Source organism: Paracoccidioides brasiliensis (assembly GCF_000150735.1).
Source record: "Paracoccidioides brasiliensis Pb18 unplaced genomic scaffold supercont2.12, whole genome shotgun sequence".
In the NCBI taxonomy this organism is placed as follows: domain Eukaryota; kingdom Fungi; phylum Ascomycota; class Eurotiomycetes; order Onygenales; family Ajellomycetaceae; genus Paracoccidioides; species Paracoccidioides brasiliensis.
Window position 1 is genome coordinate 184,354 of NW_011371369.1, and position 26,777 is coordinate 211,130.

The window sequence follows — 26,777 nt, forward strand, 5'->3', positions numbered from 1 at the left end:
TCAAAGTTGGACACGGATTTCTTGTTCCCCGTATGCTCCCTGACCGAGGTACCGCGGTGACAGCTCACTGGTGAGAAGGGGTCAGCAAGATCCTTTCTATCATAATTACTACTGTTGTCAAGTCTAGCTGATGCTTACTGAAACCAAACACTACCTGTGGCTTGGTCTTTGCACTGCTCGATATATTCTGCAAGGTCGTCCTTAGCTTTCCCTTCTAGAGCAGGTAGGCGCTTTTGCGCCTCGTTGACGATATGATAAGATTCTTTAATGAGCTCCACAGTGTAATCAGCTGCCTCTTGCATAGTCATCCCTCTGCGCATCACAAGAAGTGGCAGTATATTGTCGAATTGGTTATCTTTCTAAATGATGATTAGGTGAGTTATCATTCTAAGCGGTGAGACAAAACTACATTTCAGACGCCAACTTAGGGAACCCGGCAGATTTCCTCTCATCTTGAAACTCAAAAACACAAGTGGAAATGAACTTACAATTTCTTTTCTGATTGAGAACAAGTCATTGGTGCTAAGTTTCGAAGCCACGCAGGGTCAGTAATTTCAAGCAGACACTTATCTGCGAACTGAAACATTGACGGACGTCCACTTACAGAGAAACTATTCGGACCACATGGTATCGGATCGTCTGAACAGCCTCGTGCCTTAAGGTCTCTTGAGGTATTTCTATGCCGCTGGCAAAGCTAGCAGATTGTCAACATACTGCTCCCAAAAGTCTGGGCTAGGAGAGGGTATCTTACGGGATCAAATCAAGGGTTGGATAGACTCCAATATTGATGATCCTCCCCTCTATATACTCTTCTATAGAAGGTAGGTATGTTTCTCGCTGTTTGCTGACCTCAAAAAGGCAGTTGACATATTCGATTGTGGTGTCCATAAACTGCTCTTTTGAGGCTGTAACCGGTCGTCTGGTCAATGACGGAAAAGAAGATACAATTTGGTGATATGGATTTTGGATTGGACCTACCTTCTGACCATCCCACCGCGAGTTTCGGACCACAACTTCGATAGATGTAGCAGCATGGAAGGACAATTGGCTCTGGACCGCTTCGCTCCGGGTTAATCCAATATTTTAAGAATGGGACAACCTGTTGATCTGCGAATTCATCCGCTCGAAGAAAGCTATCTGCATCTGTTGATAGTATATCGGTGTAAGTCTTGGATTTGGGCCCTTGGACACAATCACAGTGGCTCACCATCGTCGAATGCAAAGAACTGAAGCAATAATTGTTAATTCATCTGGTCTGATTGGGTAAAAGTGTCAGTCGCTGGGAGCGAATACCATACCCAAGCCATTTTCTCAAACAAAATTTGCAATCTTTCCTCCGTCGTGCGCGGAAAGAAGCACGCAATACAAAGTGTCAGGTTAACCTTTTTGGCCATCTCCCGGAGGTTTTCTCTTTCCACCCATCTAGAGAGGTCGAACATATCAGTTTCGAATTGAACACCACACAAATGTGCCGTTGTCGTATGTACTTACTTATCGAGAAACGTGCTCTCTTCTGCGTGGATTTTTTCATAATGTTGGTTGATACCAACATACCATCCGGGGAAAGCTTTAGAGAGATATGGTATTGTAAATGACTGCCCCTTCAATAGATCTATGATTCGTTGTTGTTCCCCTTTCAGGGTACCATCGGCGAACGAGCATTCGGATGGGTCGGCGGAATGAATAGAGCTAACATCACTTGCACAGTCCATTTTAACGTCGAGGGCAGCTACCGGAGCCTTGTGTTTCGAAGTCTGAATTTTACCACTGTTTAGGTGCCGTGAGCATTTTATTAATAATGGAGGGGAATTGCAGCTGCAAACGCAATCCCCACATCGGTCCCGCAGTGCAGATCGAGTCCTTTTATATTGGGGGGGGGCACCTCGATGCACCTCGATCCCGGGGATTTGGTTTTGCTGTACATATTGTTTACGCGCTAAAATTTTGTGCATCGAAACCGTATATTCTTACGATCCCATCCGGCTGTCCTCTAGCGGAAAGCCGTTGAATGCCTTTCAGTGAATCCTACGATCATAATTTCGCCATTGCGCTTAACTTAGCACTTGATACCGCTGAAGTTTCTTCACAGAGCGCATGTCATTTCCACCCCCACCTTTTCCGCTACAAACAAAAGATTTTCTTCTGAGGTTATTATTTTTTTTTCCCTTTGGGACGCTTTATATCGCAACCATTATTTGCGGTCTCCACTCTAGGCTATTCTTTCATTGTTCATGGATGTTCAATATTACCGCCCCTCGTCCGTATAAGGTCTTGTTAAAGTTAGTTCTTGCAAACTAGAAGTATGTTATCTCGTATCATGCTTTACCCATTCTTCCTTTATTCTTCACCTTTTCTGCCATATCTTGGTCGACTGAAGGACTCTGACTTCAAGATAGTTTCTTCTCAACTCCATACCCCAGCCTCAGCAGACATATACCTCTCGGAGGCTGACAGAATAGCTCTTTATCAGGAAAAATCAGAACACTCTGAAGCACATTTCCTCATGACTATCAGTCAGAAGATGTCTAAGTAATCATGCCAGGTTAGTAGATTATGCTCTCTGTTAATTGCAGTTGAAATAGGTATACAACGATAACTTATTCTATCTATCCTTATCCTTCTGTAGTCCGTTAAATATGACACGGTCCGATTGGCAAACAAGGAACCAATAGAATGGGCTGTGGGTCGAAAACTATGGTCTAGTTGTATTTTGTTTAGATATTAGGATAATAGCATCCCTCATATAATATCGTCGACACTGCCGACCAGTGAGGGCTTCGTGGCCCCCAATTTCGATGGATAATGTACAGTACATGTTATGTTCCATGCACGCATTCTAAGCTAGACTATTATTTTCTCGTCCAGTTGAAGAGAGAAAGGCGGGGAGCAGCTGTGTTGATAAACGGCACGGAAACGAAATCTTCCAAATCCTACTAGTTAATTACCCACGATCTGTAGGTGTTGCGTTGACAACAATAGCAAGAATACGTGGATTGATAAACCAGTCAGCCACAGAGCTTATTTTATCCTAAGAAACCCTGCAGTTTCACGCCTCCATAAATCAATTGACTTTTGAACTCTTGATTTTCCTTTTTCTTTGATTTGTTCGATGTAGCTGAACTGGGTGCTCCGAATTTCTCAGAGACGAGCTAATTACTAGTTATTCATGGGTCAGGTCAAATTAAGCCCTTGCAAATCCTCGCATTTGACCAATTCGTCCGTCAAAACACTGATGAAACAACTTCATCCCCCAGCCAGGACGAATTTCTTTCCATAAAACCGTTAAATCATGTGGAATCGTTGCTCACCGTTATTATCAGAAGTAATCTTCGGGTTGCAATATTTTCTCGTCCTCAGTCTATTTTTCTCACATATTTTTGCCTTAACCTCATATCTTTATTGAAACTTACGGCACATCTCCCCAGTCCTTTGGTCGCATCTATGGATCTGCCGCATTCTGGACATCTATGAGTGGATGGCTTTGAAGGCAGGAAATCAAGTTGGCTTGCCACGCCCCCCATGCAGATATTTTCCAGAAATGGAAAACCTGGTCCTGATCCTGTCGATGAAAACGACATGTGTTCCATACGCCTTTGTGTGCCCCACCAGAGGAACGAAACATTGCGATAGGGTGCAGTACCTATTTTTGAATTAAGTGATAAAATCAGACAGACATATATATCGAACCTTAATGAAGGCTACCCAGGGATTTAATGCTAACTGGCGACGGTGGAAATGAAGAATCTGAGGAACAACAATACTAACAGGCGGCTGATTATCTATGTATTGTCTTTGCTTCACCTAACCGGCCATCCCTTACGTCTACCCAGGCTCTATTTTGGGTTGCTAGCGAACGTGTGTTGGTTGAGGTACCCCTCGACGTTCTGGGCAAAGGCATCACCGGGAGTCCCATTCTACTCGCTGTCTAGATTAAACCGAGTTGGATACGGTGGGGTAGCATTATTCAACAACCAAGTGACAGCAAAGCATGGCACAAAAAGAACATTTTTAACTGGGGCCGTGGTGTGGAAATTGTTCTAGCCAACCCCCCCCCCCCCCCCAAGGTTGATATTTGAACGACAACCGCAGCCATGACGAATAATTATTTAAACAATATCACAAGTCTTTCGCGGTCTCGGGCACTGCCGTATTAAGCTGGGTTAATATAGCTATACGTCACTAGTTACCGCACAGCTTAACCAGCTACTCTGCACGGAGTATCTCGCACCTAGCAGCTTCGACATCATACCAATAATACGAAGGCGCAGCATCTCTCACAAGATTCGATTCACCCACCAACCGCCATATTGGAACATTTGAAACAAAGCAAACAATGCAATTCATACATCGTTACGCCAGCGATACTTAACATGTAAGTATCCAAGGCGGTATACTTTCATTTAGAACAAAGGCAGTTTAGCAAGGCAGTGATCCACAGCTTTCCATCGATTCGTCAGCTCAAGGACACAATACTTACATCTTTTACCACGCGACAGTAATGCAGCATTTTTAATTTCACTAACCCCCCCCCCCCCCCCCCCCCCCCCTTCCCTCGGCATTGCTGGAGAATTCAACAATGCAGACTCTGATGCGAAGAAGCAATGCTGCCGTTTTTCATGAATGCCCTTGACGAACGCCTACGCCACGCGGTGCCGTTCTCATATCACTCGACCGGGGATGATCTTCATCTGACTGAATCTAGCGCAAGTGGCATAAATGGAATCACCCGGATATGCACTGGTTCTGTTGGAGAAGGGGATAATTATAGCCTTAAATATATCTCCTGGTTCCTCTTCATGCTGAAAATCCCCCGTTCTCCCAGTTTTTATCGTCGAGTTTTGAGTTGTGATAAAGCCATATGGAAGTGCTGACACCAGATCGAAGATTATTTTGTGTTCGTAGTTTCTTTTCTTTTTTGTTGCTTCTCCTTTACTTCCAAATTTAACTTTATTTTTTATACTAACCCCATGTTTGGTCCAGGTATAAACAAATAGATAAGGATATGCTGGTTGCTTGATGGGCCTTATAAGGACTATTTCACCTCGCATCTACCTGGATCTATGACCTACCTGTTTGCAAACTGAGAAAAAAAATTGTCTCAAAAATATTTTGAGTAATAACCAAAAGACATATCTTCTGACATTCACCCTTGGAGAAAAAAAAAACATGGGGTTGGTAGACAACTCTATTACTTTGACCACCTGCGGTATTGGTCTTCTCCTTGTATGTTGATCCCATTCGCCTACTAAAGCTTGTGCAAGTCGCTAACAAGTCTCTTGATGGTTTCCAACTCTGCGTGGGAACATAGTGTATTGTGGGGAATGTCATATATAACATTTACTTCCATCCCCTGAGCAAGTTTCCGGGTCCCAAATATCTAGCATTGGGACGAATCCCGGTGACTTTGGCAACCCTGCGCGGTCAGAGAGCGCAATTTCGATTCAATGCCCACAGGAAGTATGGCGAAATTGTCCGGATCGCATCCAATGAACTCAGTTTCGCCCATTCACAGGGGTGGCGAGATATCTACGGGACGCAGTCCAAAGTTCAAGTGACCAAAGCAGTGAGTGGTGTAGAGGAGAAGGAAGGGGCCCAGTCTGTCGTTACCGCTGAAGGGGCTACTCACACGAGGCAAAAGCGGATGATGACCACCATGTTCTCAGAGAAAATGCTGAGGGAGAAGGAGACACTTTTTGTCCGCTACGCTGATTTGCTAATAAAGCGTCTGGAGGGGTTTGAAGGACATCCAGTAGCATTGGCTGATTGGTATAACTTCACCACTTTCGACATAATCGGTGATCTTCTCTTTGGCGAACCACTTGGGATGCTCTCAAATTCGAAGTATGTTCCTTGGGTCAGGTCTATCCACGACTTTCTCAAAGCATTTGCCATGATTGTAGTACTGTATGAGTATCGTTTGTTTCGAGCCCTTTGGGCTCTTGTACCCTCAAAAGCCCTCAACAACTTACGGGACACTCATTTCCGCTATACAGGACTGAAGCTGGAGCGTTACCTAAGTCGTGACGCAAATTCACGTCCGGGTCTCATGGGATACTTGTTGGATGGTGGCAGCCGAAAGGGACTCAACTTGGAGGAAGTCCACACAAACGCTCCCATTCTCGTTTTCGGAGGTAGTGAGACTTCTGCAACTCAATTACGTTGTCTGACCTTCCTCCTTTTCAAAAACCCTGACAAGATGGACAAGTTGATAACCGAGATTCGGACCAAATATTCCTCATCTGAGCAAATCACATACGACTCACTCCTGGAGCAAACTTATCTCAACGCGTGTATTGAGGAAGGTCTACGATATTACCCTCCCTGTACCAATGGCTTGCCCAGAACCGTCCCGAAAGGCGGAACCACTATCTGTGGCGAGTTCGTTCCCGGTGGCACTAATGTTTCTGTTGCCACGTACTCTCTCCTCCGCTCACCTAGATACTTCTACCAAGCGGACTCATTTATTCCAGAGAGATGGCTTAAGGAAGGTGAAGGCGGCAGTTCACTTTTCGCGACTGATGAAAAAGCAATTGTTCTTCCGTTCAGCTATGGGCCACATAACTGTCCAGGCAAAAAGTACGCTGTTTCTTTCTTTCTTTCTTTCTTTCTTTTTTTTTTTTTTTTTTTTTTTTTTTTTTGTGTGTGTGTGTGTGTGTGTGTGTGTTTGCCTCCACTTTCCAACCGTAACCGATTTCTTTTATTTCTTTTGTCTCACAGAAGTATGACTTGCTAACTTGGCTTACAGGATGGGTTACTACGAAATCAGACTTATCCTATCCAAGGTCCTCTGGCATTTTGACCTGAAACTTCTCCCCGAAGACGGCGGGGAGGAAGACTATTGGGACAGTATGCAAAACTATCAAACTTGGACCAGACGGCCGCTGAAGGTAATAGCAAAGCCTGTCCAAAGATGACAATAGCTCCATCCAGCATTTTCTTTATGTTTTCTCAAGTGGTTAGTGTCTTGTATTGAATTTGCACAAATGTCATTGAGGATTTTTCTTTTACACATATTTCTCTGCTGCGGGTTTAATTCACCTTTTTTTATCTCCAAGAGATGTTTTTGCTTTTTGCTTTTGGCGCTTATTTCAATACACAGCCAACTGGGCTTCACACTCACTATTTGAGATAAGCAGACATCTTCAGATGGGCATTCACTACCTCTTCATTTCCGCTATATATTTTTTGGGGATGGGATCATCCTGTCTGTCCAGTATACAAAAGTTAGTTTAGCAAGACAGTTAATCTGTATTTTTACCCATTCACATGTTGTGTATTTTCTGATTCTCAGATATGTGAGATATCTCTTCTTTCCCTTAACCGCTTGGGGGTAGGTAACCGAGTCATTGACTCTCCCCTGCATTATTACCATGCGTCCCTTCTTAGATACCCGGCCAGATGGTACAATATCTACGCCACGATACTCGAATCCATTGAACCGGACAGCCGCCAAAGTTTAACCCAAGAGCCCGATTATCAGGCGTCTTCTTTTCATCTATATTTCGGGGTTCGCTGTGCACCAAGAACCAAACAGCAGTTAATTTTGAGATACTTTCCTATTCCTCCTAATCCGGCGTTCCGACAGATAGCTTCCTTCCATGGATATCATTTACCGTTCCCTAGAAAAACGTGGTCTCTACGCGCTGACCACAGAAGAATTGCCATCTTCCTTTACGTGCTAGTGGAATGTTACGAAGATTTCATTTGCGCAGCGGCGAGAGATGTGACGACGAAAACAGGCACCAATCAGGGGGGTTCATCATCACGGTAGAATACTGTTTATCTAGAGTACTGTTTATCTAGAGTAAACTAGGGTACAATCAGCGATCATGAAACATCACGTTGGGCGCAGCTAGTCCGTTAACTATCTGGCGATGCACCGAAACGGACCTGGCCCCTGGAAAATGTCATGGGGTCGGGTATGTCCCAAGACTCGACATCTTGATCTTAACTTTCTGTATCTGGGAGAATGCGGAGTATATAACTACCAATAGGCAATCATCATTCCTAGCAAGGCTTGCTTTGCTTGGATTGTTGGTTTCAGTAATTTCTTTGTTGCTATTTCCTGGTACATAATTGCGAAAAAGTTCAACGGGCCCTTTTTCGTCTCTGATAAAAGAGTTTGTATTATATTTCCTTTCATAGGTACATCCAACATCAATGCACACAAGCTTCGTAAACTGGATACCGGTTTGCACGCCAGGATTAAATTGACAGAAACTTTCAGGGGAAGAACCGGCATGTAACTAACAAACGAATCTATCTATTATTTCGTTCACCACGCAATGTGCGCGTAAGAAGAGAAAGAATAGCAGACGCGTGCTGCAAGGGCTAGTTACCTTCTGCTTTAGTATCTAAATGTATATTTCCTCGTTATGTATGCTCTGCGTTGATTCACCCGCTGAAAAAAAAAAGAAAAAGGGGAGAATGAAGCAGAGGAGAAGATGTAACTAGTTAACAACTAACCAACGCGCGAAAGGGTTTTTCCACCACGGAACAATAGCTCTGCACCCATCTCAAGTGGCGTATTTTAGCTATTGTTCGTAGGACAGCTGCATATTGAGTCCTACCCAGTGAATGTTAAATTATTTCTTTTATAGAGAAGAGAAGAAAAATAAATATCAACGAAACAAAATTCCACCAAATGCTCCAGCCCAGCATTCAAGTTGGTTCGACATATCTGCAAACGGGAGGTTATATTTTTTTTTTTTTAACTTATACGATTGCTTGCTCCGTAGGTTTCTATTTTTATAGATCGATCCTACGGCGTGACCAAAAAACTGGCGGGCGGGTGGCGGATATCCACCCGTCATACCATCCCCTGTCCTTCCGATGAATTCTCTTCCTTCACTCTCCAACACTCGTCCTTCCCTTCGTCAAGAGGTAGTTATGTTAGTTAGGTGTGTGCTTTTGTCCCTACGAGTGTTGTTATCCAATTTTGAGTGTTATACCGCAGATTCGCCTTGTCGGTATATGTGCATATGCGATTGTAGAGTTACAGGCTGGATGATTTGTGCTAGTTACCAAGTTGCAAAGCACAGGTGGTCCTCAGGTGCCAAACAAACACTTGAAACTGAACTTGATCAGAGTGCGCTTTAAATCGACTATATGCTCAACTTCATCCTAATTAATACCACAGAGAGATAAATGTATGAGAACGAGGATGTAATATCTACGCATTCACACTACTCATACGGCAAGGTCAGGTCAGTTCAAGTATTACAAGAGCAGCCGTGGTAGGATCTGCTGCAGCTGGATTCCTCAGGGCCGGGTCCAATATTTGCGTCCTGTGCATGTGTGCAAGAAAGCGAAGAATAGGGGTGGTTGGCAGCGTCTGATATCAATGAAGCAAAACAAAAGCTTTCCTACGCTTGAGAAGCCAGTATTTTAGTCCTGTGCACAAAATTGTTTATCTGTAAAAGGAAAATGAAAACTCTGTTCAACTCCCTGCCATGCCACTCGAGAGGTAACTCACTACATATTGCGGTACGACGTTGGTTGGCGCAGGCGTTGGGATCGCCAATCGAGTCGGTTGTATTTATCACCTCCAACAGGGTGAGGAGTCTGCTGTGACTCGGCCCGCCGCAGAACTTCTTGCGTAGTTAGTTATATCCGTGGAGAAGGTCGCATCGATAACGTTACGCCGGCAAAATTCAAAGGAAAAAAAAAGCACACGTCGGCCATGGCGGACAACTCTGCTTCTCCTGATTACTCTTTTGCTCCCCTACAATGTACAGTATATAAATAAATATATTGTGAAACAAGCGCTGTCGTTATTTCCACTCATCATATCTCTATTACTTTCGTTAATTTGCCCTCCAATCGCGGGCTCTTCAGACCCCCGTTTTAACAACCCCGGCCTATCCATATCCAACGCCAATTTAACCCCCAACTTCAACCGCGCCCCTATCGCTTGCAGGTTCCTTTACGGGTTGAGAAAACACGAATATGGTCGTGTCCAGGACGCGGCTGCTGTGAGAATTTGCCGTCGCGACGAAATGCTGGCATATCATTTTTTCCCTTTTGGATGTTGATGGGAAACTTCATATCGAAAATCCCTCAAGCGCTTCAAGAAAGGTCGTAATCGCACCAGCACCCAGAATTCCGGCAGCTGCAGACCGCTTCAGATTCCTCCGTCGTTCCGAACTATCTTCCTTAGCTGGCGTTTCATGTCGAGACTGCCTGCCACTATTATTATTACTTCTTCGGGATGTGGCTTGGTGGGAATGGTGGTGAGATTGTGCTGCATGCGTATGAGGCGCGGGCGCTCGAGGAGAGTGGCTCTGGATATTGGTTGCTGGGGCAGATGACGACGGCCATTTGGGAGAATGCGGTGAAGACGAGAGATGCTGATTGGCGTGGTGGTGCTGGCTGGGTGAAGAACCGAAGGGCCGTGAATGGCTGTTGGGAGATGAGCTGGGGGGAGTATGACTGTATCTCTGCGGCTGGCGTTGTTGAGGGATGGAGCGGGGCATGCTGTGTGGGTGGTTTGGTGATGAGGGTGAGCGGATATCGGGTTGTTCGGGAGCGTAGACGGCGACTTGTGGAATTGGGATGTGGAGTTGGGATGGTGAGTGTTTCGAACTGCCATTATCTGCACCGACCTGTTCATCGTGGCCTTGGCGATGCGTTCCTGTTTCTGGAGCTGAAGTGTTTCCACTTGGAGCAAATCTGACTTTCCGCTTTGTAGGCTGCTTCTCGATATCACTTGCTGTATCGGTGTCACTATCAACTCGGGCTTGAAACTTGGAATACCCCTTTCGAAGTTCAGCCGCGTGCTTCCTTGCCTCTTGAGAATTAGGTTTTCTCCAGTCCGATGTAGTCCCCTCAAGGTAATACCCTTGAATACCATGCCCATCAGACTCGTCGCCGCATTCCTCAAATTCGCTCTCGGAGTCGAGTAACACCCGGAGTGACCCCTTGAATTGTCCTGCAGGTAGTTCCCAACGCTCCTCCAATCGCGTCCATCGATTGATTAACGGCTCAATCACATCTGAAGATACACGAAGCATATCCTTTGGGGACTGGTTAATTGGAGTGAGTGACGTATCAAGGTTCCCAAGGGATATCACGGATAATTTAGTTGGTGTAGAGGACGGTGGTTGCAATCCAAGGCTGTTGGGCTGAGGGTTAGACAATCTGGAGTCGTTTTGGTTCTGATTGTACTCCATGGCCTCCCGAGCAGCGAGTTCATATAACCGCTCAAGCCGGCTTACAGACCAATACCGGACAATCACCATATTTTGGGTTTCCGCACGCTCTTGCTGAATGAAATCGTTTCCAAGAGGATTTGAAGCATTCCTGCCGGTGTTTACTATTCAGCCCCTGGTTCTATTTTGGACATTTGGATAGGCAATTCTACGTACCTTATGCTAGAGGTAAGTTTTCCAAGTTGTAGAACTTGGAACATGAGCATAAGACTCAGCTTAAGACTTTCGAGATGGGCTAGCAGATACGAAACATGCTGTTTTCTGAAGCAGCGTTTAAATCGCTCCTGAACCAAACCTCCATTATCTTGTTGAACTTGCTCCAGCATTATTTCCAAATCCTCAAATATGGCACGACTCTGTTCACTAATTTCTCTTGCAGTGTTCAAAGCCTCGGATGAATGTAGCGAATCCATCGCCTGAAAACTGTGTGTAATCTGCTTCAAAGACATCGCATACAGAGAAAGACCTTTCCCAATGCTGTGAACATCGACGCCAGCAGATGCTACTTCGCAGGCAACAGCATTCAACATCAAGGAAAGCCGAAAGCCCGAACCCGCAACATGCAGGATTGAACGAATAGTGTCTGACGTCCCATTAGTTTCTGTAAGTTGAGGCGGGAGATCAAGACGTACATATTTCGGACATTTCAAATTCTTCATAGAATACAAGATTTCTCAACCCACTACGGGCCCAGTTGTTAATTAAAATACACTTGAGAAGAACTTCGTGGATGCTCTTGCGATGACTAGATGACAGGTTGGATCTAGGTCTTTTGCTTAGACGGAGATCCTTCAATTCCCAAGCTTGCGGAATATAAAGGACACAATGTATCCAGAGGGAGGCTCTGCTCAACCAGTCCAGTAAGGCTAGATATACGGCGTCGAGTCATTGCACCCGGCAGCCTAACGCCGAACAGATGCGACAAGGACATATTATTGGCCTAAGGAGCAACATCGTGTCCACCCCGTGCACAGTTAACCCCAGAGAATTCCTCCTGGAGAACTAATGCAATCAATCGACATCGCCACCTTCAGCCTAACTTTCAGCAGATAGTGGCCCTTTGCTAGAAGAGAATATCAGGCTTGAACCCAGCCTTGGGGTGGGGGAGCGTTTGATACGGCGATGACGTAGGTAGTTAACGAGTTGCATCCTTCGACAGATAACAATCACCTGACCGCGACTGCACTAATTTGTGGGCGGAATCTCCTCCTTTTGGTACGAAGCAGATCAGCCATGAGATTGGGATGGGTTAACTGGGCAAATGCTGAGTTCATGTATCGGATCTCACTACCCTTTACTAATGTTCATATTTGATTGGATTTCTTCATATTTAAATAATGCAAATTTTCTTAGCTTCTCTCATATCAATACTCTCTTACTAGGTTGATCTAGATAGTTAACTGTTGAGAGAGTTGAGTGATTAGCAACAATGTCTGATTCTTTGCGTATGATGCTCTGAATCTTTGAATCCAGAAGATCTAGATTGAATGCAGATTCCATGTTAAAGCAATCTGACCCCACTTTAATTCATGTTCTTCATACGTCCGATACTTGGCTATACGCGGGTTACATGGTAATCCAGAAGGCCTAGTATTATCTTCATCTAAATGGAAAACGTCAAGAATGACCCGTCGCGCAGTTTAACTGTCAAGGGCTGCTCAGAAACCCACAGATCTTGAGGCGTTTCATGGAGGATGCAAGGGGAACTTCTCTCCTATATACACGGTGCTCAAAGAATTAGGAGGCAGCTGCGACAAATGAATAGGACTGTAAACCCATGGTCGATTCATTCCGAGGTGGTTGGCACTGATATGAGCTCAACCCAGGTGCTGTAGTTGCCAGATCTGAGGGAGGTTTGCCCGTTTATTAATGCTGAAGAGAAGACGATTTCAAAATATGAAAGATATAAGGTCCCTTTCCATGTTGTATGGTGTTAGGACGTTCAACTTCCATCACCCTGGCTGCAAATAGGGATTGGTCATTTCTCCTGTTTTCATATCCAATGTTGGATTATTCTTTATCCAGGATCAAAAAAAGCATGGATTATCTCTTGAGGTGGGGAAGCACTTGCTGCTCCTTTGCGGTAACAAAATAAACATTGGACGGGGATTTTTGTTACTTGTTGTTTGGATGAAATAACTAGGATTGTTATGCACATCTCGACCTCTACACACACACACACACACACACACACACACACACACACACAGGGTATTCTTGCTTGCTCGTGCAAGAAAACGCGAGTTTGACAGTTCTCGGATTGCTGACTTTATGGAATGGACCCTCCGCCCAAGCCTGATATCGTCCAGGTATATGACGACATTGATTCAGGTTGATTAGCGGGCAGCATCCACACCTTCAGCTAGGCGACCTATCAACAGGTAGATAAACATTAATTCACGTACCTGAATATAGCTTCCGGCGAAAAAAAACAATATCAACAGAGAAATGCAGAAACCCTTGGCAAAATATTGTTTACGACGTACACCATAGACCTGGTAGATGTTCCGTAGGCTGCGGGTCGCGTGTTGAAAACACACAAAAATAATAAAAAAGATATAAATTTATGCCAACTCGGTAACTAGTCAGTTATGGTTGTTGCTGAAACCAACAGCTGCAAGCTGCAACAAGGAGTGGATTGAAAAGAATCTCCAGATGCATGTTCGAAGGAAGAACTAGATATTTTGATGCAACTCTTTACTTACTGACGAAAGTTTAAACGACTTGATGCCGGTTTTGTCGTTATTGCCCCTGCCAAACATCGATCAGCTGCTGAAAAGTCCCCGAGGATCAATGTGAAGCACCTCAACATCAGACAGCACCAGCATCAAACTAGAACCTAAACCTCACCATCACATTGTGACGCGTTTCGGAAGTATTTCGCAGCCCTCCTGCCTGCAGAAGTTGAGGCGCTGAACTAGAATCGCGTGATACATCGCAGTCCTGTCGCACCCAGCCCTTTGCGCCCGCCACACCGAACATCCAACTTATCCTCCCGACCCTTTTCCCCTCTATTGGTTATCCACGGACAGAAGTCGATTTCTATTTTCCACAGCTATTACCTTAAAAGAGCGACTGCTGGTTGGTGGTTGAAGGAACTGACTGGGTCGGTTGAATGTGCCCAGAGATAAGGAAGTTTTGGGAACGATCAGGCTACCTCCACCCGCGTGGATGGACTACTGTCTTTAATTCGTTGAGTTGACGGACTGCGGATGTGTCGGGTACGTCGATCCGAGCGGACCACCAACTCCATCTTCGAGAAATATCCCATATCGATCCACGATTACTTATAATGAACCCGGCGGCCACGGGCTCTACGCAATGTCCGGACCTTCCCAACCTACCCCTGTCCCAGCAAAAGCTGCTGAGAGAGGGGTTTTGGCCCCCGTGGTCGAGCGCGATGAGTTTGGGTTACCTATTCGAACTCATAGTCGGTCACCACAGTCAAACAAAGATGACGAATCACCAGTCGCGAAGGACGGAGTAACGCTTGCAAAAGACGACGAGGCTGCGGCGCCAACTTCCATTGAAAGCACGAAGGAGGTAGACCTATCAGAAGAAGATCGGGCAGTTCCGCCCACTATTGCATCTGGAGCTGCAAGGCATTCTACCGTAAATGGAGTCGTTCCGCATTCCACGCCAACACCCGATATTTCCAACATAGCGAAAGATTCTGAAACCAGTGGGCACCTTAGCTGAATCCAGCAATTCAGATACGCCGGAGAACATCGACAAGTTTGAATCATTGGACTCAGATGCTTCGAAAACTCACAAACGCTCTTCGTCCAGCCAAAGCACCCAACACATATCTGAATGGTCACATCAGCGGATTACGGCAGTCGAGGAGGAGAAGGTTAGTGACGTTTCTGAGGATGAGGGATGGAAGGATATGCCAGCTTTGGATGAATTTGATATATACGATGATTATGGTAGAATTGTTGCTCGTGGCGCTGCACAGGAAGATGATGCGGCTGTTTATCAGGGACTGGGGGGCGCAGGGAAAGGCTATACTCGTGTCCAGATCGACGAAGATGTGCAGTCAGTCACCAGTTTAGATGATGAGACGAAGTACCTTTTCAAAGAGCCGGAAAGCAATGCTATTGGTGTTGAAGACGAGCAACGGGACCCCCTCGCCCAGTTAAAAGCAACGAAGGACCTTTTAACTGAAGGACAAAGAATTGCATATGTTGGAGTGACAAGATTAACTATCTATCAAATGATAAAGGAGTTTCAAGATATAAAGCCATCGAGATCATCGAAGAAGTACATATCTGCAGCCATTGATGCTATGTCCAAGTGGGGTCAGCAGATGATGATCCGGCTATATACACACATGGACATCGACTCTGCGGAACAGATAATGATCGAACAGCTGGCAGAACATGGTGTTCAGCCAGCCGACCTGATCCCGCCGCTCATGAAAAATTCTCGAGTTAAAAACCCCCTTTCTGCTGAAGTTGAGTCCCCAAGACAGTCAACCTCTTCCCCCGCTGCCCCTGCCCCGGAGAAACTCCCCAGTTCAAGTGGATCATCAGATTCTTCTGAATATTGCTCATTACGATCGTCATCACCTCCACAGCAACCGTATGAAAGTCACCCCGATGGCGATATACCAGAAGTTAAATCTCCTTCTGAGATGCCGACTTCGGAGAAGATAGATATCGACATTCGATGGACGGTGCTTTGCGACCTATTTTTAGTTCTTATCGCTGACTCGACATATGACGCCCGCTCACGTCGATTGCTAGAACGAGTGGGGGAATCCTTGGGTGTGACTTGGTCACAGATATGTCGATTTGAAAAGCGGGTGGTTGATGCATTGGAAATGCAAGAGGAGAAAGGCAAGGAGACCTGGGATGAAGCGGAACATATGGAAATGAGGCGAAAACAGGCCTTGAAGAAAAGATATATGATCATGGGCCTTGCGACGGTGGGTGGAGGTTTGGTGATAGGCCTTTCAGCAGGATTGCTGGCGCCAGTCATCGGTGCCGGTCTCGCGGCTGGATTCACCACGATCGGAGTCACCGGAACCGGTGCATTCCTAGGGGGTGCTGGGGGAACAGCTCTCATAGCATCTGGCGCTACACTTACAGGTGGCACAATAGCCGTTAGAGCTTCTAATAGGAGAACTGGTGCAGTGAAAACGTTTGAATATCGGCCCTTGCATAATAATAAGAGGGTTAACCTCATCGTCACCGTTTCTGGGTGGATGACCGGTAAAGTTGACGACGTTCGACTGCCTTTCAGTACGGTGGATCCCATAATAGGGGATATCTATTCGGTCCTTTGGGAACCAGAAATGCTTCAGAGTATGGGAGATACAATTAATATTCTTGCAACGGAGGTATGTGCAACTTATTGTTTACTTTTAACTCGTTTTCCTTTTGCTAATTATAATATCCATCCAGGCTCTCACTCAAGGTCTTCAGCAAGTCCTGGGAAGCACCATTCTTGTTGCTCTAATGGCATCGTTACAACTCCCAATTGTTCTCACCAAACTTTCGTACTTGATCGACAATCCGTGGAATGTTTCACTGGTCCGTGCTAATGCATGTGGCCTCATTCTGGCCGATTCCCTCATGGCTCGAAACCTCGGGAATCGACCCGTCACTTTGATAGGATTTTCCTTAGGGTCGCGCGTAATCTTCGCGTGTTTGAAAGAACTTGCCGAGAAAGATGCGCACGGGTTGGTTCAAAATGTTTATCTATTCGGTTCTCCAATTGTTGCAAATAAAGATGAATACCTGAAAGCGCGGAGTGTCGTTTCTGGCAAGTTCGTGAATGGCTATGCTTCCAATGATTGGATTCTCGGATACCTCTTCCGAGCCACCAGCGGTGGAATTATGAGGGTCGCCGGCCTGGCCCCTGTGGATAATGTTCCTGGAATCGAAAACATGAATGTCACGCAGCTCGTTAATGGGCATATGGCTTATCGTGCGGCGATGCCAAGGCTACTTCGCGAGCTGGGCTGGGAGGTGGAAAGTGACGAATTTACTGAAATTGAAGACCCCGATCCAGATAAACACCAAGAAAGACAACGGGAGCTGATTCGTGAAATCGACGAAGCACGCAAGCAAGCAGAAGCAAAGCCGGATAAGACGCGATTTGGCTTCTTTAAACGTGGGAAACTTGCTGAGAAGAAAGGATGGGAAACCTATGACGTAGATGGCAAGGACTGTTCTTCTCGAAATTCGTCTGATAGTGGGCGTAGCCGTACTTCTCACAACCCCTCTGTTCTGTTTGATATCGGTGCTATCCGCGCCGAGCTAGCAGCTGAACAAATGGAAGTGAAGCAACTAGAATCCACACTTCCCCCGATAAAGATTGATCTCAACCCACCTTCACATCTACCCGGAGATTCATCGTCTGGCGAGAAACTGTCAGTGAGTTCGTATGACGCCCCCGAGCCCAAGGTGACAAAGGCCAACAACGGTGGTCCTTCGACCTTGGGCCAATCGACTGCAGGGCAACCGAGTCACACCCTTGGGGGCTGGCAGGAAACGTTTGAAAGCAACCACCGCGGCCATGACGATGATAACATAGAGATGACCTTTGATACATCATATACTAGTCCTCCATCCCGATCACCTCGGCCACCGGCGGCCTTGTCTCCACCATACGACTTGTCCAGGATGAGTTTGTCGCCATCATTGGAATCTACCAGTGGGTCAAGCTCGAGATTTGGCAGTGTTAACCTTAGCCATAATGCCTGGGCTGATGACGATGACGATGAACGAAAAGATGCAGATATACAATTGAGTTTTGAGTAGTGCATAATAGCAACTAGGAGGCGGTGGGTTTTTTTTTTCTCTTCTTTCTTTTCTTCTTCTTCTTTTTATTTAATTATTGTCTTCCGCGTTGATGGAAGTCTCAATTTTATGTATATCTTTCTTTCCATATATAAATTCTTTCTATCCCAAACAAGTGGATTTTGTGTTGTCATTTCTCATTTTACCCTTTTTCGTTTGACATTGGTGTTGCAAGATTTCTCTCTGCTATCAAAGTATAAGATTTGCGCTTGGTATTAATGAGGAGCTTCTTCCCCCTTCGTTTTCCTATTCTCTCTTCTAATCGCGTTGACTGATGGATATCCCGGTACTATATTGATATTTGTATAGAGGTTAAATATCTTTGGATCTTTACATCTTAATCATTACCATCGAGTCATGACCATACCCCTCGACCGATGAATTTGTACAGGTTGTTGTTTTCTTTTCGGCTGCTACTTTACTTTCAGTCTTATGGGAATCGCATATGCTTCTAAACGTTAGATCCGAGAGACGGGAGCTGGATACGCAGAGAAAACTTAGTTATGTCTTTCTCTTAGTGATGCCCTTGGGAGAATGCTGAAGTAGAAAACCGCATTTGACCCCTGGATGTGAATATGGTCCCAACCGGCGGGATACACCGATAATCATTAATAATAAGATATTTTTATATACTGGGTCCGTAAAGTTCTCTTTCATATCCATGTGCATATACATATATAATTATAGATCATAAAACCGCGCCTGTGTTCGGTCGTTTGAGCTTGGCAACCATCACGGGTTAAGGTGCGTTGTTATCCTCTCACACTCAATTTGGGGCCGGTCAATAGAGTTGGCGGACTTATCCGCACCGGAAACGCTACAAGCATAATTCAGTCAAACATCTTAATCAATCCTGATCACATCCCTATAAGCTCTCTCCCATCCCCTCAGGCAGCAAGCCTGATGGCGTGCCGACGCAGCGCTGCCAGCGCGCCCAGCCCCCCAACACCACCGAACGCGTCCCGAGCCTTGACGCGCATCTGCTCCCCCATACGCCGTCCACCCAAGAGACCCCATCTCCTCACCCCAATCGCCCGCCGCACATGTGAACTGAATGACATGGAGCCTCCAAGCTCCCCTACACCAGCAGGCAGCTCAAAGAGCAGAAATGTCGCACCAATACGTCTCAACCTACGTGGCCCGATGGCTAGCGATCTCCTAGCCGCCCACGAGGCTGAGGCACAGAAATCCCATGCAGAAGCACTAGCTGCTGCAAATATGCTTGATCGGATTGAAGAAGACCTAGATATCATGAAGGCAAAAGGCCTATCAAGGGCACTGGCCCTTGGAGCCGCCGTGAAGGCGTTAGTCAAGGACTGGTACAATGGAAGTCTAGAAACAGCTAAGCAGTCCACCACAATCAAGCCTGCTGGCTCCACTGGTGCAAATGATGCAAGTGCTCCTACCTATGCAAAGACAGCTGCAGACAGCACCAATGCAACAAAAACACCAGCAACTGTACTGCAGAAACCCCTGCTTAGGAATAACCCCAGAGAAGGAAAAACACCACGAATCCTCGCGCGCCTGCCTTCAGATCATCTAGCTCGCAAAGCAAGCCCAATTGCTACTCTTAGAAAGCTGAAGGCTGAACTCCCGGGGCCTTTGGCAGCAGCCATCACAGCAGTTCAAGCCATCCCCACAGGCATTGCCATCATTCCTAGAAGCTTGCAAGACATGGAGGCCCTGCTAGCCCAAAAGAATGTTTTAGCAGCCACTCTCACCAATGCTCAGATAGAGAAGGAAGAACATTGGATCACCTGCCTGATTCCTGGGCTGCCCATGGAGATTAGTGACTATGATGGTGGAACTCTGCGTCTCTCAGCAGAATCCATGACAGAAGAATTCACACTCCAAACCAGAATCAAGCCTGTCCAGAGTCGCTGGGCAAAAATACACCCTGGAAACCCAACAGCCACCCTTATATTACACTTTTCACAAGAGACAGCAGTAAACCTGCCATCAAAAGTGGAACTATATGGATATCAAAGACCAGTGATCAGAAAGGCACCTAAGGTCAAAATACAACAATGCAGCAAATGCTGGGGATTTCATCAAGAGAGATACTGCCTCCGCGTCCCTCGCTGCAAAAAATGCAGTTCTAAGAACCATGTGAAAGGAAATCCATCCTGTCATAAGGAGAATGAAGCATGTGGATGCCCCAATCGCTGCACTAACTGTCTTGGACCACATGCCGCGGATGATCCATCCTGCCCCGCCAGACCAGGGATAAAGAATGGGACTGTTCAAAGGCACTCAAGAAACCAGCTGAGGGATATCCGCAATGCACAGAGTAAGGCATACTTGGCCAAGGCAAGTAACAGCAAATGCGGTGGTCGAGGTCCATCAGCAGACCTGAGGTTGAATGACTCTACTGAGTGTAGATCTAACCTCACGCTGACATCAAACACAGCACCAAGCACAGCATTGAGCACAGCATCAGGCACAGCATTAGGCATGGTGTCCAACCCAACACCTAATGCAACACCCAACATGTCACCTCATGCAACAACACCCTCCTTTCAGCTACTCAATGAAGAAGAACTCTAGGTCCCCGCAATTCCTGCAGATTATGCAAGTCAACGTAGGAAAAGGGGGCCCAGCACACGAGACGGCCCTCAATCTAGCGTTTGAAAGAAAGACTGACATCCTTCTCATACAGGAACCCTGGATTCACAGGAACTTAAGCCAACGCATCTCCAAAAAGCATCCAGCATTCAACTGCTTTGCCCCAATTGAAAAGTGGGACAGGAAGCCACGGGTCCTCACCTATGTGCGTAAACACCCACAAATCCATGCTCATGCAGTCCCAGGCCCCTGGGCAGAAAACCGGGACATCCACATGCTGCACATACAGGCCTGGGGTCTACAGCTTCAGACAGTCAACATATACAATGCACCCCCAGGCGCAGAGGATCCTGGACAAGGTGTGGGCTGTCTTCTCTCCTGGTCTGTCCCAGCACTCCCGTTGCTCCTTGCTGGCGACCTCAATATGAAGCACCCCGTGTGGCAACCAGGAGTGCCTCCAAGCATGTGGGCGGAACCATTCCTGCAATGGACCATGGATTTCAACTTTACTCTCACCATGGACCCAGACACCCCCACACGTGGGCATAACATGATAGACCTGGCCTGGGCCACCCCGGAATTAGTTATCAAAGGAGTGGACACACAGGTGGACAGATCCCTTTACACTTCCTCTGACCACCAGACTCTTCTCACCAAAATCAGCCTTCCACAGGGCGCAAGGCCTGACAGGCCACCCCATTTTTTCCGTCTCGACACCATGAATGAGAAGGTCTTTAACCAGACGCTGGAGGCCTATAAGCCAAAACTAGACAAACTATGTGATATCCCAGAGTACCCCAATACAGATCAGCTGGATGCCCTGGCTAAAGGTATCACAGATGCACTAATAGCTTCCCTGGAAAGTTCCACCAAGAAGAGCACCGGGCAAGGCACAGGTCAGCCATGGTGGAATGAGGACTGCCAGAAAGCAGTGACAACACTACATCGTGCACAGCGCCTAGGCTCTAGTTTTTTACGAGAAGCAAAAAGCAACGTAGCCAGGATCACCAGGAAAGCCAAGAGAGAATACTGGCGAGGCAAGATAGCAGAGGCCTCAGTGGGGAAAGATATCTTTAAGATGATCAAATGGGCCCATTCAACTGGCTCCTTTCATTCCCCCCCTCTTGTAGATGAAGAGACTGGGCGAACGCGAACAACCCCTAGAGAGAAAAGAGACCTTCTGCAACGGGTGCTCTTACAGAAGGCTGCAAGCAGAGAGGATATCCCAGTTAGCTGGTCCAACCCACCATCTGTCAAATTACCATTTCCTGTTGCCTCAGCACATGAGATACAAAGTTCTCTGCTGAACACGGGTAATACCACTCCAGGAACTGATGGAGTGCCAACAGAGGTGCTACGAAAGGCATGGCCACATATTAAGGTATCGGTGGAAAGGCTGTTCAGAGCCTGCCTTAGGGTTGGCTGGCACCCAACCTCCTTTCGAGATGCCACACTGGTTGTGCTGCCTAAGGTCAACAGAGATCCAACACTCCCGCGATCCTACAGGCTCATAGCCCTTCTCTCAACGTTGGGGAAGGGACTGGAACGCCTGGTAGCCCGTAGGCTGGCCTGGACAGCTATACAAGAGAAGATTGTCCACCCCCAGCACTTTGGAGCCCTCCCTGGGCGGGCTGCCTCAGACCTAGTGGCAGCGATGGTTCATGATATAGAGGAAGCCTGGGCCCATGGAAAAGTAGTCTCTCTTCTTACTCTGGACATCAAGGGTGCTTTTGATGCTGTACTCAGAGGAAGGATGCTGCGGAGATTGCAAGAACAAGGCTGGCCACCAAATTTAATTAGATGGGTGGAAAGCTTCATGACAGGACGCACAGGCAGGATCAGATTGGATGGACTCCTGGGAGAGCTCTTTGATATCCCAGCAGGGCTTCCACAAGGCTCGCCAGTCTCACCTATTCTATTCATGCTGTTTATTCAGCCTCTGTTCTTTCTAGGAACTATACAAAGAAGACGTGCACGCTCAGGCTACGCAGATGACCTAGGACTGCTTAGTGCTGGAACCACTCTTGAAGGGAATGTTGTTACTCTCCAGGAGGATTTCAAGTTGCTAAATGATTGGGCCAGCAAAGAAGGGCTAACATTTGATTTTGCCAAAACTGAGATAGCACACTTCACACGGCGCAGAATCCTTTCAAACCCCTCAATTGACCTTGAAACAACATCTGGCACTCACTCTATTACAGCAAATGCAGTGAAAAGCTCCATAAGATATCTAGGAATCTGGCTAGATAGAAAACTGAGCTTCAAGAAACACGTGGAGACCATGGCGGCTAAGGCACGACAGGTGTCTAATGGCATACGGGCACTAAGCAACACGGCAAGAGGCGCCCCAGTACAACTGCTTAGACAATCCATTCAGGCCTGTGTGCTCTCTGTGCTCTGCTATGGAGCAGAGGCCTGGTGGCCTGGAGCCACACGAATGGAGAAGGGAAAGGAAATCTCCAATCGAATGGATTGCCTAGTCAGAAAGCTAGATCTAGCCCTTAGAGATGCTTTGCGAGGGGCACTGCCAGTCTACAAGACCACACCCATTTCAGCTCTACACCGTGAGCTAGGAATCATGCCAATGAAAGAGACACTAGACAACCGGCGTGCTGTATTTGCAGTAAGAATCAAAAAGCTTGACAAGAGGCACCCGCTAGTGAGGCGCTCTAATAAAGTAGCTACCACCAAGCCCTATACCACACGTCTGTCTAGAGCGTCCAGTCATGCTGGTGGGATAGAAGCATATGACCCTCTACTCACGCCCCCTTGGATGAGATTTCCCAGGAAAGAAGATCTGCAGATTGGGTATGTGGCAGGCCGCACAAAGGAACAGGCAGCACAAGACTTTAAGAGCTGGCTACAACAACGCAATCCCCTGGATCTGGTGGTCTTCACCGATGGTTCACAGATAGAGCGCCCTCAGCGCGCGACTGGTGCAGGATGGGCTATATGCTGGGGTAGCGAACACCGTCTAATCTCCACAGGAAACCTGCCAATGGATAAAGCAGAGGTCTTTGATGCAGAGGCAATGGCAGCCCTGCAGGGCCTAAAGGAAGCCACCACCTCACCTCAGGCGAAGTTTGCCAGCAACGTCTACATTTGCCTAGATAATTTGGAGGTAGCACGAGCCCTTGGATCCGTGCCAAACACCTCTAGCCAGCAGGTCTTCGCGCAGTTTCTGAAAGCCATAAAGGCCTGGCAGAGCAGGGATAGGCTCCCATTGGCCACCCAGAGCAGGGTGGTCATTAGATGGGTCCCAGGCCACGCAGGCGTGGCTGGTAATGAAAAGGCAGATCTTGAAGCCAAAGCAGCCGCAGCGCAGGCAGCAAGTGCAAGCATGGTACCTCAACCCGACAGCATAGGCACTCTAGCTTATATAAAGCGGCACACTATGGAACAAACCACACGGGCCTTTGAGAACTACTGGGCCAAAAATCGGCCCAAACGCTATATGGAGCTGGAGATCCCACTAAAGAGAGCCTCAACAGAGGCAAAACTTTCACGCTTCACATTAGGAAAGCTCTATGCCGCCCGATCAGGTCATGGAGACTTTGCAGCCTACCACAGCCGCCTTAAGCATGAAGATGCAGAGTGCTACTGCCGGTGCGGACATAGCAAAACCCCAGAACATTTCTACTATTGCACTCTTGCAAGAAAAGCAGCAAAGCGGCGCCGGCCTATCTACAATCTTCGCGAGACACTGGCAACCTCGCGTGGGGCCCTAGATTTCAATAACTGGCTAAGAGAAACAGCCTTCTATCAGAATATCTGTCCAATGCGCTGTCGCGCACCTCCAGATCAGATCCCACAGTCCATCCTCTCCTCTGTCCTGCCCCCGTCTTCCTCACCACCTCCTCCTCCTTCCTCTCTCTCCTCCCCTTTCTTCCCTTCCTTGCCTTCCTTCCTATCCGCCTCCCCTACCTCCCTCCCACAAACCTAAAACCTCTCAAAACCTCTGCTCTATGGCAACCGACCCATGGGCTCTGCCGGTGCAGCAATACGCAACCCTTTTGCCTCATTTGTAAGATAGCTACTAGATAGGTAGTCGCCTACGGGCGCAGCTCTACCCGCCCTATAGTTCGACGCGGACTCTACTAGTTCACGTGACCATAAGGCACGTGGACTAACCGGGCGTTAAATAAACACACACACACACACACACACACATAGAGTTGGCGGAACGACCGAACTTTTAACTTAACCTACGCTCGAACAGCAATCCGAATTTAAACACCCGCGACCCAAATGCAAAGCGCGTCACGGTCGCAGCAGAAAATCACATTCCACGCGACGGTAGCCCATCCGATATTCCGTCTCCATAATCACCCTCCGCAGACGAGAGTTTAGGCCGCACTCACCTGCTAACTTCTCAATTGGCCTCCAAGACGGCCCATTCTCATTCTCTTCCAGCTTCATTCTCACTACAGGCCCGCTCTCCCAAGCAAGTGATGAACAATGGTCTCTGCTAGATCTAATTCTAGCTACTCCAGCAATTTTCTCACAAAACAAAATAATGCACACGGATCGCCTCTGACCAGAGTTGGAGGCCAAGTAGTACAACGAAATGTCCCACATAGCACAACCATCGACTCAACACCTCGACGAAATGCACCCGGCAACAAAAAAAGAGCAAAGTTTGAACCCGCAACGGACGACGAGCCCCTCAGTTCTACTGATGAAAGCGAAGAATTAAATTATTCCCGTGCAGGATTATCGCCTTCTCCGGAACCTCGACGGAGATCCTCTGGGAGGTCGGCTAAAGTCAGTGCTAGAAAATCATCTCAGGAGGCCGAGGATGAGGAGACGGATAAACCAGTGTCGAAACGGAGGAAGAAAGAGATAATTACTCCACGGAAGGGGAGAAGGCGCTCAGGAAGGACAAAGTCTTCTCCAGTTGGGTCGCCAGAGGAGCAACTTCGTAGAACGTTTCTAGACCCCCCTGGGAAGGATATGTTCCCTTTCTCCTCACAGCCAAATCGTGCGATGAAGAATCCCACAGTATATGGCAGCAACATTCATACTGCTCCGAAAAATGGGCCTCCATCTAGATTTAAACACCCGCCTTCTACTTTTGACGACGATGATCTTGTCCCTCGGTCATCACAGGCCTCCGCCAAGGGCCCTGAGTTCCAAACCCCCCTCGTAATATCAACCGATTTCACCACAAGCTCCTCAATTACCGTCCCATCGCACCTGGATGACATTCTTGACGACTTGTCATCGTCCCCATTGAGCTCAATCTCTTCCTCCATAGGCCTCCATCTATCGCAGGAGGAAAAGCAACATCTCGACTCAGCGACGCAAATGCCAAAGACTACTCTCTGCCCCATTTGCGACCAGGTCGTCGATCCGAGATTTGTGGACGAACTGCAGAACCTCAGCGGCCTGAATTATAGGAAGAAAGCCCAATTCTGCCGCAATCATACAAGAAAAGCGGCTGAGCGAGAATGGGTCGATAGAGGCTATCCGACAATCGACTGGGAGAATCTCCACAAGCGCATCGAGAAACATTATGCTGAATTGGATCAGATATTGACCTGCAAGAAGCCATCGTTTTACCGGAACGTATTGGAGTCTGCTCGTTCTGGGGAGCGGAGGGGTAACCTGCGTTTAACGGTCCATGGAGACGGGGTGGATAAAATATCAACTGGATATTACGGCCCCTGGGGTGCAAAGAAGATGTACGTTGCACCTTCTCTCTCCCTGAACCTTGCCTATTCAACTGACGTATCACATATATTGATGTAGGATGGATGCAATCATCGGCCATTTTGCATTGAAATTCAATAGCCTGGCCCCGACGGACACTCTAATAAAAGCTGCTGGCGTCTCCGGCTTCGTGCAATCAGTCATGGTTCCGGAATTAGCGGTCATGCTAATCAAGGAAGATATGAGTATTGGAGACACAGATGCTCGCCTGATCTTGACGGATAGCATGGAAATTGGGAATTTGCTCAACGAGCAGCCTGATGATGTTATTAAGCGAGTTGTCAGAAAATGAAGGTTTCGTTTGAAGCTGGCATTCCTTTCGGTCTGGTACCAGGATACATGTGTGGTGCATGTGCAGTGCATGCGGGCGTGTTCGTGAACGGAGTGAAACTGTTTCCTGCAAGCGGTATGGGTCTATACCCATTAGCGTGCTCTTTCATTATATCTCTACTTTTTTTCTTATTTCCCCCCCCCCCCCCCC

General features: G+C 47.2%; 5 protein-coding genes across 5 annotated transcripts; 3 read left to right on the forward strand and 2 right to left on the reverse strand.

Annotated features, from left to right (window-relative positions):
• Window positions 1–1,712, reverse strand: PADG_07633 (uncharacterized protein; the record flags this gene model as incomplete). Its single annotated transcript, XM_010764684.1, has 9 exons — window positions 1–67; window positions 139–359; window positions 489–522; window positions 605–694; window positions 752–905; window positions 979–1,143; window positions 1,208–1,226; window positions 1,299–1,422; window positions 1,492–1,712. The coding sequence occupies 9 exons, from the start codon at window positions 1,710–1,712 to the stop codon at window positions 1–3; spliced, it is 1,095 nt and encodes a 364-aa protein (XP_010762986.1).
• A 3,454-nt stretch (window positions 1,713–5,166) lies between these two features.
• Window positions 5,167–6,914, forward strand: PADG_07634 (uncharacterized protein; the record flags this gene model as incomplete). The annotated part of the gene is made up of 3 exons (XM_010764782.1): window positions 5,167–5,223; window positions 5,309–6,576; window positions 6,746–6,914. The coding sequence occupies 3 exons, from the start codon at window positions 5,167–5,169 to the stop codon at window positions 6,912–6,914; spliced, it is 1,494 nt and encodes a 497-aa protein (XP_010763084.1).
• Window positions 6,915–10,043: 3,129 nt separating this feature from the next.
• On the reverse strand, window positions 10,044–11,855 carry PADG_07635 (uncharacterized protein; the record flags this gene model as incomplete). Its single annotated transcript, XM_010764685.1, has 3 exons — window positions 10,044–11,301; window positions 11,367–11,793; window positions 11,843–11,855. 3 exons carry the CDS (start codon window positions 11,853–11,855, stop codon window positions 10,044–10,046), a joined length of 1,698 nt encoding a protein of 565 aa, XP_010762987.1.
• A 2,676-nt stretch (window positions 11,856–14,531) lies between these two features.
• PADG_07636 (uncharacterized protein) lies at window positions 14,532–17,980 on the forward strand (the record flags this gene model as incomplete). Its single annotated transcript, XM_010764686.1, has 3 exons — window positions 14,532–14,822; window positions 14,875–16,554; window positions 16,619–17,980. The coding sequence occupies 3 exons, from the start codon at window positions 14,532–14,534 to the stop codon at window positions 17,978–17,980; spliced, it is 3,333 nt and encodes a 1,110-aa protein (XP_010762988.1).
• Window positions 17,981–25,042: 7,062 nt separating this feature from the next.
• Window positions 25,043–26,588, forward strand: PADG_07637 (uncharacterized protein; the record flags this gene model as incomplete). The annotated part of the gene is made up of 2 exons (XM_010764783.1): window positions 25,043–26,268; window positions 26,336–26,588. 2 exons carry the CDS (start codon window positions 25,043–25,045, stop codon window positions 26,586–26,588), a joined length of 1,479 nt encoding a protein of 492 aa, XP_010763085.1.
• Between the last annotated feature and the right edge of the window lie 189 nt (window positions 26,589–26,777).